This window comes from Guillardia theta, assembly GCF_000315625.1.
Source record: "Guillardia theta CCMP2712 unplaced genomic scaffold GUITHscaffold_173, whole genome shotgun sequence".
Lineage (NCBI taxonomy): Eukaryota > Cryptophyceae > Pyrenomonadales > Geminigeraceae > Guillardia > Guillardia theta.
This window is the reverse complement of record NW_005434503.1, coordinates 6523-20563: the sequence shown is the minus strand read 5'-3', so window position 1 is coordinate 20563 and position 14041 is coordinate 6523. Positions and strand designations below refer to the sequence as shown.

The 14041-nt window shown below is 46.2% G+C and overlaps 4 protein-coding genes across 4 annotated transcripts; 1 reads left to right on the top strand and 3 right to left on the bottom strand.

Moving 5' to 3' along the window:
* Positions 1 to 5102: 5102 nt before the first annotated feature.
* On the bottom strand, positions 5103 to 7696 carry GUITHDRAFT_155974 (hypothetical protein). Its single transcript, XM_005820523.1, has 19 exons — positions 7291 to 7696; positions 7130 to 7244; positions 6981 to 7064; positions 6857 to 6922; positions 6769 to 6807; positions 6668 to 6719; positions 6559 to 6599; positions 6447 to 6491; positions 6276 to 6383; positions 6202 to 6231; positions 6085 to 6159; positions 5984 to 6042; positions 5879 to 5937; positions 5754 to 5830; positions 5648 to 5709; positions 5543 to 5603; positions 5446 to 5491; positions 5366 to 5394; positions 5103 to 5316 (listed from the first exon to the last, which is right to left on the bottom strand). Exons 1-19 carry the CDS (start codon positions 7530 to 7532, stop codon positions 5239 to 5241), a joined length of 1368 nt encoding a protein of 455 aa, XP_005820580.1. The 5' UTR covers positions 7533 to 7696; the 3' UTR covers positions 5103 to 5238.
* An 867-nt stretch (positions 7697 to 8563) lies between these two features.
* Positions 8564 to 9999, top strand: GUITHDRAFT_147780 (hypothetical protein; the record flags this gene model as incomplete). Its single annotated transcript, XM_005820522.1, has 8 exons — positions 8564 to 9037; positions 9085 to 9238; positions 9281 to 9387; positions 9437 to 9514; positions 9584 to 9625; positions 9682 to 9774; positions 9824 to 9875; positions 9950 to 9999. The coding sequence occupies 8 exons, from the start codon at positions 8564 to 8566 to the stop codon at positions 9997 to 9999; spliced, it is 1050 nt and encodes a 349-aa protein (XP_005820579.1).
* A 2154-nt stretch (positions 10000 to 12153) lies between these two features.
* Positions 12154 to 12750, bottom strand: GUITHDRAFT_120189 (hypothetical protein; the record flags this gene model as incomplete). The annotated part of the gene is made up of 4 exons (XM_005820521.1): positions 12154 to 12310; positions 12361 to 12411; positions 12463 to 12623; positions 12670 to 12750. The coding sequence occupies 4 exons, from the start codon at positions 12748 to 12750 to the stop codon at positions 12154 to 12156; spliced, it is 450 nt and encodes a 149-aa protein (XP_005820578.1).
* A 585-nt stretch (positions 12751 to 13335) lies between these two features.
* On the bottom strand, positions 13336 to 13803 carry GUITHDRAFT_61161 (hypothetical protein; the record flags this gene model as incomplete). The annotated part of the gene is made up of 1 exon (XM_005820520.1): positions 13336 to 13803. A coding segment is annotated over one exon (468 nt), but the record flags the coding sequence as incomplete, so codon positions are not given.
* Positions 13804 to 14041: the final 238 nt, after the last annotated feature.

Here is a 14041-nt window from a genome sequence, read left to right as displayed (position 1 = left end):
TGCATGGACACCATCGGCTTGCGTTGTTTTGGAAAGCGGAACAGGAAATCTAAGTCATAGGGAGAAGGGTCATGTGGCGGAGAAACTTGAGTGGCAGTAATACCTTTACTGTGTCACTTTGCGCAGTTCGGATCGCACACTCTGCAGTTTTCATGAAATCTAGCGATTGATTGTCAAAGTTTCATGTGCAACCTTCACCATGAAGAATCGCTGGAAGCAATGATTCCATCGAGATCGATGACAATTGATGGCATTCTGATGCAAACCATATTTATTGATAAAGGTGCAATTTGAATCACCTTCATATAGCGCAAGTGCTGACTGAAGCATTCGGTCCTGGTGTTGTAGATCGAGTCATGCGGATGGACATCTCTACAAGTTGTCACCTCAAGGCTTGCTGCAGTGACATTATCGTCGCATATCTAAATCAAAGAAAGTAAGGAGCGGAAAGAGATGCCGGTGCGAAGCCGGCGGGGCTGTACAGGGGCAGTTTGGAAATGATGTGATATGAGACTGATGTTCAACATTTGGTCACCTCGCCGTTATTGTCACAAACAGCGTGACAATCTTCCCCTGGCCACCCCTTATACCATCGACGCCTCCCCTGATACTTCCATGGTTGAGATGAGGCTTGGGCCAGCTTAAGAAATTCTTGTATGCCTTCGTTTGGATTATAACCATATGATTCGATCACGCGCAGAAAGTGAGACAGACCTCCACAGCAAGGATTCATAGGCGCCATTATAGTTGAGAAGTCAAGATCAATTATTCCCAGCTCGTCCTAGTATTGAAGAAAGTCATCTGAAGTAAAGAATTCCAAAGCATAAAGACAGATTGAGAGTTAACAACGCTTCGTTATACAGTGTCACCTCGAATACATCGATCAAGCAGTGCTCTTTTTCACGTCCTGCTTTCACACCATCGTTTGAATCGATTCCAACGGAGAACAAAAACAGAGTCCATAGGAGTGTCTTGATCAATGCTCTCAGCATGTGAAATGTATCCCACTCTGAACAAATAATCAGTTTCTATTAATGCTTGTGCGAAAATCTCTGTCTCTGTCTCTGTCTCTATCTCACTGCGTATGTCACCGTCTCTGTCCTTCTTTCACTCAGTCTCAGTCTCAGTCTATCTCTCTCAGTCAGTGAGTCAGTCGCCCTGCCAGTGCCTGTCTGTCTGTCTGCCTGCCTGCCTGCCTGCCTGCAGGCTGCCTGCCTGCCTGCCTGTCTGCGTGCCTGTCTGTCTGTCTGTCTGTCAGTGCCTCTCACTTCCTTTCACTGCCCGGCTGCCTGCCTGCCTGCCTGCCTGCCTGCCTGCCTGCCTGCCTGCCTGCCTGCCTGCCTGCCTGCCTGCCTGCCTGCCTGCCTGCCTGCCTGCCTGCCTGCCGCGCCTCTCACTGTCTCAGTACGGTCACTGTCTGTACGGTCTGTCTGTCTGTCTGTCTGTTGTCTGCCCCCCCCCTCCCGGCCCGGCCCCCGTTGCTCTCTCAGACGGTCAGCCTTCGATCGGTCATCATCTGTCAAAATTTCCAGTCCGATACAACTTGATTTTCAAGTCTCTCTTTATAGAGCCTTCAAAGTTTTTTAGCCGAAAAAAATTAATTGACCGTTCCCGGTTCAGTGACCGGTGATCGGACCGGCCCGGCGGCCCCGGCCCCCGCCCCCGGGGCACTGAGCCGCCGGCCCGCGCCCCGGGGCGGCCGGGCACTGACTCAGCCTGCCAGTGTCGGAGTTGCACTCCGACGAAATCCGCCGGTGATCGGACCCGCCGTGAGCCGTGGGCCCGGGCCCGGCCCGGTCACCGGTGACTGCCGCACAGCGGCACTGCCGCACAGCCGCCGCCGGGCCCGGGCGGCCGCGGACCCGGTACTCGGGACTCTCAGCGGCCGCGCAGGGGCCCCCCGGCCCGGCGGCCCCGGCGTGCGGCCCACCGTCTGGCACGCACGGCGAGTACGGTCGGACTCTCCGGACGGGTCCGGCGGACCGCCGGGTCGCCGACCGTTGCCCAGTGCCACGGTGGCGTCCGACCGTACCCGGTGCGGCGGGCCGGCCCCGGGGATCCGACCCCGGGTCCCGGAGTCCGCCGGCCCGGGTCGGTACGACGGTACCGGCGGCCGCCGTGGCCCCGGCCGGACCGGCGTCAGACTCCCGCTGAGGCTCCCGGAGTCAGTGAAGACGGTCGCACGGCTGACCGTGCATCCGGGGGCCCTGCCGCTCGGGCCCGGCTCAGTGGGCCCCGGCCCCCGGCGGCCGGGCTCTTGTCCAGCGCGCAGTTAAGTGAAGGTATCAGTTAAGTTTGGGGGACAGCAGTTGGCAGGATTGGACGGTTTGGTTCTCGCTGTCTTTTCTCTTCAAGTCTCGCCGTTTGGCCTGTGCGACAGTGTCAGGGGCAAGCCTCCTCGACTCTCCTGATTGTCCTCGTACTGATTTTTAACTTAACTTTGAGTAAAGGCTCAGAGTGGACGGTCGGGAGTCCGCCGGCGGCCGGGCCGCGCCGATCGACGCTGAGCCCCGGCGGCCCGGCCGGACCGTGACAGTCTGATCTTATCCGGGATCAATGTGATCGTGCTTCTGCCGGTGCCCACCCTTCCCCTCTCATTCGAAACGACCCGAGGTGCCGAACGACTCTTGAGGCTGTTCTGTCCCTGATTTCGTGTGTTTTCAGGGACCAACCAAAAAAAGAAAGACAGCCCGGAATCGGAACATAGTCGCTATGAAGGAGGAGGGTGGGGTACTCACTACATATTTTCCCGGGGGTGGTGTAGGGGTTGTATTTATGTCGTCGGGGTGTAGTATAGGGCACGAGGATCTGTAGGGCGGCGCAATACCGCAACGATCCGAAATCTGTGGGGGTAGGGGGTGAAGGTCAATTGCGACTCAAGGTTTGAGTGATGTAGGAGATGGGTACTGTGAAATAAAATCTCATAATTTATAATCCTATTGGAAGATTTCAAGTCTCAGCCTAGTATTCTTGAAATAAAATTTCAAATGAGTAAGGTATGATGATTGATAGAGGGGTATTCGAAGGGGAAGGGTAGGGTCTCGGGGTGGGAAGGCGGATCGGAGCCCCAAGAGGGCAAGAGTCATCGAGACTTTCGAAGGACGGGAATGGAAGGATAGGGAGAGGTTAAGGTTGGTAAAGGGAAGAAGATAAAACGAGAAAGCAAAAGATACAACGAGAGAGCTATGAAAGCAGCAACGAGATCAAGCATTTCACCTTGTAGGAATCTCACGAAAGAAATGGAAGCGTCAAAATGATTGTGAACAATGTTCAATTGTCTTTGATCAATTTTCTGGTTTGATATAACATGAATGCACTCTGAAAATGTTATTATCAGGTGTGTTATGAAGAGATAGTTCGAAGTCCTGGCTTGAATTCATCTTGGAACATCCGATCCTGGTCAAATCCACGTCTCTCAACAATACGTTGACACAGGCATGGTAAGAACATTCGACTTAGTGCTTCCTGGAACCCAACGACCTCGAAATGCTATACAAAAGGTACAATACCGCTCTAGATTACCTCTTCATCAAGCTGTGATCGATGGTAAACTGGAAGAAGTCGAGGCACTCTTGAGGTGCAACGCGAACCCTAATGTAATTTGTGAATCAGCTGGAACATCTGCTCTTGCAATGGCTATTCTTCAAAAAGATTCCTCAATCGTCGAATGTTTTTTTAAGTATCACAAATTTTTTGCAGAAGCTGAGAATGAGAATAACAAGGTTTGGTATACGCTTGACTTGTCGAAGCAAGGAAGGGAAATCGGAAGCGTCCTTCACCTTGCTGCATGTTGCGTTTACCGAGATACTCAGAGTCTGCTCCTCAACAACCACACAACCACAATCATTAAAAGGCTTTTAGATGAAGGCGCGGATCCCAACGAATCTCTTCCTCGCCTTAGTCCGCTAACTGGTGGTCAGGATACCAATGTTCTGAGTATTTTACCTCCGTGTACTTCAGCAGACCTCATTTTTGATCTGCTCGAGGGAGGATGCAATCCTTTCATCAAAACAATTCACTTTTGTCATGAAAACATTGTATCTCAGACTGATCATGACAAATTCAATCTTTTTCAATCCTTTCTGAGATCTTGGATTGATTGTGAGTGCCATAAGCGGTCCAACCGGATGTCTCTCAACAAGAAGAAATTGAAACTTGAAGTATTATGCAGTCTCAGTCGCGGCAGGCTAGATCCAAGGCTAGTGGATAATGTCAGATCCCTTTTTTTTAACAAAGAAGCCAAATTCTCATCCATGGAAACAGAACTACATTTAGTGTGCTTCAAGACAGTCCAGGAGAGCTCTGAGAACGCAATTTGCATGGCAGAATGTATGGTGCGTGCATTTGCGAGAAAGGAATATGTTTTGTGCACACATGAGCAACTTAGGACATATTTGATTTCTCAGACAGAAACCTTTGTCAGTCAGCTTCAAGCTTCGGGATGCAGATTATGTGATCACCTTCCAGGGGGTGTTCTTGCTCAAATTTTAGAATGCATGTCCATGACGGAGCTTCGACAGTTCTTGTTGGTGAATCGCAAGGGATATGCTATCTTGCTCCACTTCATCAAACTTCGGCAAAAAATTTCAAAGAGGCTGCTAGCATCTGAGTTTCGACCCTTCCAAGCTAGGATTGAAAGACGGCGAGAAATAGCGTAAGAAACTGTTAAAGAACAGCAGGACTCCAAAGACTTTTTTTCCCTCAGTATATTCTTTTCGACTCATGGATCAACCAACGTGTATGATTCAATCCCGGACGGTTTTTGGGCCGCCTGCTTCCCCACTCGGCACTGGTTCCTTGGCCAAAAGCCATAGCCAAGGCCATAGGATTCGGTCTAATCAAGGTATGGCGAGATCTAGTCAAACATGGACCGCGGACGTTGACGTACACAAGTACTCCAGCACAGGATGGTCGTGCAAGTGACTCAACTTACTGGTTGGCTATCGTGACTGGCGGCGGGCTGCGTGCCAGCCAACATTCTTAGATTTGTGGGATGGCCCACACAGCTCGCCAGTCGAGCGGCCTTACAAAGCACCGTGTGGTGTGTCAACAGTGACTGCGGACCATCACTTGGCCGGAGCATATTTGTCAGAGGCCATTATCACTGAAGCGACTGTGCGCCACCGCCGAAAAGCCCTTTCCTGACAACATAATGATTGAACTAAGTGATCTCCCGCTGCGAGTACGCCGTTGAGTTTGACTCCAAGTAAGGCTGGCCAATTCTTGGAGACTGAATGTTTATATCATTTCCACCCCGACTGTTTCGGGAAGGAAGCATGCAACCAGCGCACTGATGCAGCCAACGGCAGCAAATATCTGCAAATTGTTTTAAATGAATCAATGTGCGGAAAGAATTCAATGAAACCGGTTGGGGCAGAGGTGGATGACTCACTCCTGCATTGATTTTTACCCTGCGTGCACATGGAATTGCATCAAGTATGCAACCTGAGCCGTCGACTGTGCTCTCCATTTCAGACATGAGAACAACAACCTGAATTTTTGTATTAGAAAGAGTGTTCAAATGTCTTCCGCTGTGTCGAACGTATGGTGCGAGGATGGACCCAACACGTGCTGCTTGGCTCCCAATCGCAGTCGTTAAGGACCTGAAGAAATCTAAGCTTCATAAACATCTGAGTCCTGAAATTACCTTGCACCTGTCGGAAAAATCTCAGGCGACCACATCCACACCAATGAAAAAGCGCCAGAAGCCTGAAGTGGTGTTAACACATGCCAGACTAACTGCATGAGCTAACAAAGATCTTCCCAACAAGCGCAAATAGTAATCTCCCTCCTTTTCGGGGATACGACCAGGAAACCAGACAGAAGAATGCTTGAAAAAAGATCATTGTTAAGTCAGTCACAAAGTTCTCTGCTCTACCAGCCAAGAGCGTAAGACTGATATAAGAAGATTTTCTTCCCGCTGTGTCCGCGAGGTACCTTGAGAAATTTCGTAAAGGTATGTACACAGAAGGAATGGTTTGACCTCGAAAGCACGTAGGCAGGAATTTCAACCAGGCCCATAAGGAACATGTTCAAGTGTATCTATGAATTTTGAGATTGTAGAACAGAAAATTTTTCATTTACCTCCTTAGAAATGCTCCCGGCACTCAGAGTAATTCCATAATACACAAATCCTCCAATAAGCCAGACTACACATACCTGCATCATATCACGCACGTCTAAGAAATTTTGTTTTCAGACAGTCATGAGCAGCTGACTTGTATCCGAATCCTGCAATGGCATGACTTGGAAGTATCCATCCCAAAATAACTTGCCTTCAAAAGCATGCTGTACGTGAACTCTTTGTCCCCGTTTTCTGTTTGATTTCTGTGTCCCTTCTCATCCTCACTACCACCATCACCAACAACTTGTCCAGCTTCCTCCTGTTAATGACAAGTGAAGCGTCAATCTACTATTATGACACATGATATCGTGAACAATTTCACCGTAACATGAAGCAAAGCTCTGTGCTGATCAGCAGTCTCAGCTTTCTGTTTGAAATGAATTACAAGTAACTTGATCCAAAAGAAATTATTTGAGAAAACATGATAATCTCACAGAATGTTGCAACTTTTCTCCGCCCTTCAGTTTCCCACTCCCTGTTTGCTCTATTAAATGGAGGAAAGCAAAAATCAAAGTAAAAGATTGGATTCAAGTAATATATTACTCAATTGATTTGCTAGCCATTTGGGTGATTCCGGAATCCACCACCATGAAATCTGATGCAAATCAATAAGTGATTGATGAACGCTGAATGATGAATAGCACTATGAAAAGTGCTGTGGGCAGAGCTGCAACGAAATACAGCTGTACATTGTTGTCAACAATCATGTAGCAGCAGCAGAAATGGACTTACTTGGCGCCAATCTGGGAATACTACAGCAAAAGATGCTGCTAAGCACAAGCCGCAGGCAAAGAAACACTAATTTATACAGTGTTCAGATATGCCCCCTGTTATTTTGTATGGAGAATCAAGTAACCTGCATCACTGATCCGCTCGTTGCTCGCTGTTGCACTCCTGAAAGTTCGATACAGTGTACATAAGCAACCAAATCTGCACCGCCCTGGCAAAAGGAATCGATTCAGACTAGGTATGTAGGACATAGTTGACTCATACGAAGGCAATTACCATGCAAACTCCTGCAAAAAGGCGCAGGGAGAACAAAGAATATGGACCGACAGCCAACGCACATGATGCTTGAAAAATAAGGCCAAGCGCTGTTGCAATGTAGACAGAAGGATGCCTATCACTTCAATGACAAACTGAGAGGAGTGCGCAGCATAACTTGCCTTCCCCATTTGTCAGCTATCCATCCGAAGAATGGGTCCCCGAACAACCAACCCAGATAAAATGAGCTGTACACTGCCGCCCTTGTTGAAGGGTTTAACCGGAATTCTTCAGTAGCCGTCAGAATGTCTCTTCTTTCTTTTGCGAACACAAACACATCCGTGAAAGCACTGACAGCAACTGAAAGCCAGCACCAGCTAAAGAAGAATAGATACAGGGAGTATTCGGCTGCTGTTATGGTCATTTTGGCTTTGATCCGAGTAATAAAAAGATATATGTCCAATTGGTGCCCTGTGCGAAGAAGGATTCAGATCGCACAGGGCCAAGATACCAATGATTCGATCGAAGTTGACGAGCAAATAGAAAAGAAATACCCTCGGTGATCTTTTCCTGGAGTTTCCTGTTCTAAAGTTCAACAGCAAAGAATTAGAATATTTTTGGACAGACAAGTAGAGATAGCTCTACAACACTTTCGAAGATCATTATATGATTCAAACTGTAAGGCCAAACAATCTAGACACTCCTAGGCAGAAAAAAAGCACAACGATACAAGGTAGAAAAACCAACAACATCAGGAAAACACCTAAATGAAGGACATTCACGTCATCAAAAGAGAGGTCCGTAGTGGAAAACTGCAGATCGCGGAGGACACTAAAATACATCGAGAGATTCTGCGAGCAAAAGTTGAACATCAGGGTGGAGAGAACAAGGAGCGGAATGATGGCTGCAAAAGCAAATATTTGATAGAATATGAAGGGCGTGAGCGTGGATGTAAAAATGAAATTGATCTAACATCCTAGAACAAGAATTCTGAGTTGGACAAGCTGGTGAAGTAGATATGTCCTTCCGGTCTGTGAAGCCCTGCAAGCCATTTTCGCCTAGATTAGTTACTAGCCGTGATTGGAATTATGGGGTAGGGTCAATAGACAATAGGGGTATGATGCGAAATCAAGTCTCGAAGGAGGGGTACCGCTCTGGTCTCTCAGATGGGTACGAGGAAAATGCTGTTGGTGGGGGTCATGTTGAGTGGGTGGTACATGTGTGACTCATCATGTTTGCAGGGAATATCGGTTGTACCTTTATTCACAGTCTTGTGTTGTGATACTGATTTTCAGTCATTTTTGACTGAAGAATCCTCAGAGGAATGGTCATGCCTGCAAGTCTCGCAGTCAAGGCGGGCTGATTTTCACGCTAGCAGCGCCGCTCTCGCTAGCTATCGCGCTGGCTCAGCCATAGAGCCCAGCATAGAGCCTGATGGCCTCCCCGCTAGGCATAATGGCCTTGTTCGCGGCCATGGGATATGCATGCGGCTCGATGATGGGAGCATCGCACTCGCCAAGTCGAGGCTTGAAATCGCTAGCTTCTTTCATGCCGTATCGGGTTGGTGGTAGCTTGGAGGTGCTGAGGATCCGGGGCGGAGGAATCACTCAACTTCAAGCAGAAGAGGTTGTTCGATGTGACAATTTACTCGGTGAAGCTCCGATGTGGCACGAGGAGCAGAAGGCTTTATACTGGCTTGACATAAATGGCAAGAAGATGTGCAGATATCACCCAAACTCTCAAGATTATAAGAGTTGGGATCTACCTGAGGTTGCAGGCAGCTTTGCATTCACCAAATCTGGCGGGTTCTTGATGGGTTTTGCTAGCGGGTTGTCATGGTACAACCTTGAAACCAGCGAGAGAAGGCTCATCTGTCCATACGAAGAGGGGCTCCCAACAAGACCCAACGACGGTAAATGCGACCGCGAGGTATTTCAACCACGATTGCTTTTGAAAAACTTATTTATTTGTAATAGGGAAACTTTGTGATTGGTTCATACAATAACAACCATCGTCAAGACAAGAAAAACATCGCTGGTTTGTGGAGATTAAATGCACAGACCCTCGAGCTTGAGGAGATCCTCGATTATCGTTTTCGATGCTCCAATACCATCGCATTTAGCGCTGAGGGTGATCTCGTGATTCCCTTGCAATGCATAATTTTATTTGTAGGTGACAAGATGTATTTTTGTGATACACCGACGCAGGAGATCTTCCGATTTGACTATTCACCGAATGATAAACTCAGAAACAAAGTGTCGTTCTGGAAGATGTCGGAGGTTTAATCATGATAAGCCGTTCAATTTGTATTCAGTTCTTTTACGCCAGGATGAAAAAGGAGGCCCGGACGGAGCGACTGTTGACAACCAAGGAGGACTATGGGAGGCACAGGCTGGAAATTGGAAGGTGCCCGAGCGTGTTTTTGTTTTTTATGTTATTTTTTTCTTTTGGTGTGACTGTGAAATGCACACGTAGGTTGTTCGACACAGACCTGAAGATGGTGCTGTCGATTATGAGGTTGGATTGATTAGTACCTCCTTGTTTTTTTTCTGTAAGAATGGATCATTGTGCAGATCAATCTCCCATTTAACAACCCAACATCTTGTGCGATCGGGGATGGCGTTCTTTACATAACTACGGCAAGGCATCGGCTGAGCGAGGAAGAGGTTTGTCTGCTTTGATGCTGAAATCAGGAGTTTTGATGATCTTTTCAAGCGAAAAGAGCAACCAGGAGCAGGGCAACTCTGGGCAGTAAAACTTCCCGAAGGTGAGCTTATCCTAAAGTGCTTCGTTTTACAAGCTTTGAGTCTAAATTGCACATTGTATTGATGTTTTACGAAGGTGTGTCTGGAGTGCCTGAACCATGCTTTTTGGCGGATTGCCCGATTTGATGTTCAATGGCATTGTTGAGTAAAGTTCACCTGGTTGTAGTGATCGAGATGATTTCTTTTACTACTACTGATAATAGCGGATGGATCTCCATGGATCTTGAGGCAATATATAAAAATATTGTTTTCTTGAAAAAGAACCTGTTCATTGCAGATACCAATCTGCTTTTTAACCGTTCCGGTCCAGAAATATCTCGTAACAATCTCCTGCAAGTCCTTGCACGAGGACATCATAACGTACCCCTACCCCCTTCAAGACTCAATAAAATTTCTTTTCGTTCTGGTCACAAATTTAAAATTAATCGTCAAATTCGAAGTTAAAAAATGTACCCATAGAAATAACAACCCACCTACTCCCACCAGGTGGCGTTCTTTAGGATCCTTTCCATGGAACCAGTGCTTTACGTTGCGATCTTCTCTCCCCCGATCTTGTAGAGACAACTGCATTCTTCACGTGGACAGCTTGTTTGGCATTATGATTCTTAATGTTCGAATCAAATTTGCTTTCCCGGTCTTCTTTCTGATCTCGACCCAAACCCTGAACCTCTGATTCAGGATCTTTCTTGCGTCTCTTTGGTAGCTATTTTTGGAACGCTCGACTATGTGTTTTATTTGATCCTGACGAGCTGGAAACCATTGCCCTTCATCATATCACTGCTGTTACGTATTGCTGAGAGATGCTCGACTTTTGTGCAGTTTTTCTCTTTTACGTCTTTCCGTTTTCGATTGTTTCCGCGTTGCCGAAAAGTCCCATTCTGGCTTCAAGCAGCTTGATCAATCATGGTACCGCTTTCTCCAAGCAGCCTCAAATTGGGTGGAGCATACAGAAATCAGATGATTGCTTTACTGTTACATCCAAACAGATTTCTCCAAATTTTGTTTCTAACAGTTATGCTAGTCTGGATAGTTCTCGGCAAAGAGCCAACACAAGTAGAAAAGGTGGAAGACGGTTGCAAAGGACCTCTTCAAAAATGGGGGAGCTTTGTAATGCTGCCGAACAACAGTCGTCATCCATGGACTACTGGCCTACCAAAGCCTCGATAATCGTTTTACACGATCCCGATCAATTCCCTAAATCTTCGTCTTCTTTTACCATGCTTAAAGCAAAATTGTACCCACATATAGAATTCTAATGATAGCAACAAGAGCCTTGCTATTTGAGGCTGTATTTGCACAGAAAATGTGTCAGGACACCACGATCCTTCAAAAACATGCATTAGAAGCAGCAGTTGCAGCAAATGGTCACCTTCTGGTTTTTCTTTCCAGAGTTCGAGTGTTCTGACTTCTTCACACCTATGAGGGGAAGCGAAGATCGAATCTATGCAACTTGCTATCAGATCTAGGAGGAAATCCTGCAGATTGAGTTTCTACCTGAGGATCAACATGTCGAAGTGCAGCAATGCTTGACTGGTACTGGAATGATACAGGCTCATGGCTGCTCAAAATGTACGCGAATGAACCTCTGTGAAAATTTGAATTTCAAGAGTTCATTTCTTGTCATGACTGTACCTGAGAATTTCTTCTAAGGAAACTTTTTCTTGAATAAAAAGTAGCTTTGCATCGTTGCATTCCAGCTGAGAAATTTCAACTTCCCACATTCCAAAGATCCTTTTGCTGTCTTTGACTCAAGCAAGGTATGAAAAACTGAATGCAATTGACCTGTTAACTTTAAATTCAATATCTTGATTTGGCCTCGCGCAAATGTCAGTCGCTTTTCAAAAGTCAACATGCAAGGATACTGCCAAGGTTGCAATAAGGATGCATCCAAAAAATATAGTCTCAAACCCTTGATAAGTACTTGAAGGGTCTCGGAGCAAGTCAGAAACTTGTTGTTTGATCTAAACCAGAACCTGGCGAGCATGTATCCATCTCGATTGAGGATTTTGGTGGTATTCTGAACATAATTACATAATGCGTTACAGAAAGATGCTTGACTGAGCTTACCATGTTCGTTTCTTTTGGCTTCACGTAATTTTTTCAGAATGAGATCAACAGCTGACGGCCGAGGAGTACTATATCCAAGTCGATGGCATATAGATCGAATTGCTGATGGCATATAGATCGAATTGCACGTGTTATGCCCCTATCAGAGCTCAAAAGGATTCGCTCTTACCCTCCATCCAGAAATAAGGAGGTTTGTTCAAGAATGGCTGACAATCAATCCATGCACCTGTTACATTTGTTACGGTTGCCGTTTCTCATTTTCAAACTGTTTCCTAGCTCTCGAAACTCAATGCTTGACCAAAACGTCTCAAAGATCTCAGACTGCACCAGACATGAAAGCTCATAAGCGTCCTTGGCTATCGAGCTAAGCCTAGATTTACAATCAGTAAAAACGTTGATATGCCAATATTTCAACCCAACCGCGACATTACACCGTCGCCATAAATGTCCTTCAGAACAGGAATCAGCACGCTGGAGAATCAATTCGTAAAACGAAGTCTGCTCTTGGATGCATGGTCACACCCTCTTAATTTTCCTCGAGTACTCCAGCTTGGCGTGGTATCTTTGAAGTAAGGAACTCCGTATGTCATTGAGAAATTGTAGATTTCATGCTTGTGCAAAGAGAGCAAGGGCCGCTGAAGCTCAACCCTGTACTGCGTCATATACTGCACTTCTTTCATTCCCTGGGATCACGTCAGAACTTCAATTCCGTTTCCATGCATCGTATACCGCTAGGTTAAGGACGCTACTTCCTTTCATAACATTAGAGATGACATTTTCTTCCACGTCTCCTTGATGATGACCGAGCATTATCCCCGTTGCTCCGCTTTCTTACGAAACTTGTTAAACCTCAGGGCTAACCAGAATGGAACAACCTGAAAGCGCAGTCGAATAAGCTGAGAAACGAATTTCACGTGTCTGAATTTCGTAATCAGAACGATCTACTCCTTTTTGATTCCTTGTAAGGTTTTCGACATTTTTCAAGTGAAAGTGAATATTTCTTTGCTGACACCACTTTTGCAGGAAGTGAGCTTCTTCGAAACTTTCCTTTCTGTTTCCATAATTGATGTGTACGGCAGATATGTTTCGAAGAAAATATTGTTTTGCACCACATGCAGGTTTCCCCCTGACTGTTTTACTTGACTTACTTTTCACATCTCTGATGTAGCAGAGACACTGACAAAGAACCATTGAGTCTACGCCTCCCGATAACGAAACCACCACTGAGCCACTGCTGCAATGAGTTTCTAGAAAACAATTTATCGTCTTGCAAACTTGATGTTCCAGGGCTTGAGATGGATCAATGGGATCAAACCCTCTGAATTCGAATAACTCACCATCATATCTTAGGCTGTCTTGCAGGTTGTCAAGTTGCCGACGAGTTGCTCGTTTAAATCGAACAAGGATTTCAAGTGATCGCTCATCTTTTGCATTTCTTGCTTCCTTTTCCCATTTTTCTGTCATATCTATGAGAAGCTTCAAGGAGCCTTGGTCAGGTGAGTGTCTTATAGGCATCATTGCAAAAACCCGTTCTTCATACTTGAGCTTTTCAAGCCAATTTTTGGATAGCAGATCCATCGACAATTGCCTAGCAGCCTCACTGTTGCGTTTTATTTTCCAGTCGTCATGTTCATCACGGTAACAATGCCTCGAAAATTGATCCAATACTATAATCAAAGCAGTGATATCTGAAGCACTTCTTTTCCAAATCTCTAGTTGACCCTGCTCGGCTTGAATCACAGTACTGAAGAAGGTCGAGTTCACCAGCTCGTCTGCTATTCGTCTTTCTTCACTTCCTTCTTTTGTAAACCAAAGTTCTTTGAAAAGCTTTCTATAGTCTTTTTTGAACCAGAATTTGAGTACATCACATGGTTTTGTCGGAATATGCCTCTGTGTCAAATAGTGCGGATAAGCTTTTTGACAGATACTGTTTCGAATCTTAGAGATCTTTTCATTGGGATGAAGAAAGACTATGAGAACAAGCATAACCATCAATCCTCCCATCCTCGCGTAGCCAAAAAATATGGCCAGTCCGATCCGTCCCTGGTTGTGGTTCCTGTGAAAAATCAGGGATTAGGGTTTAGTTAGGGTTTAGTGTTTA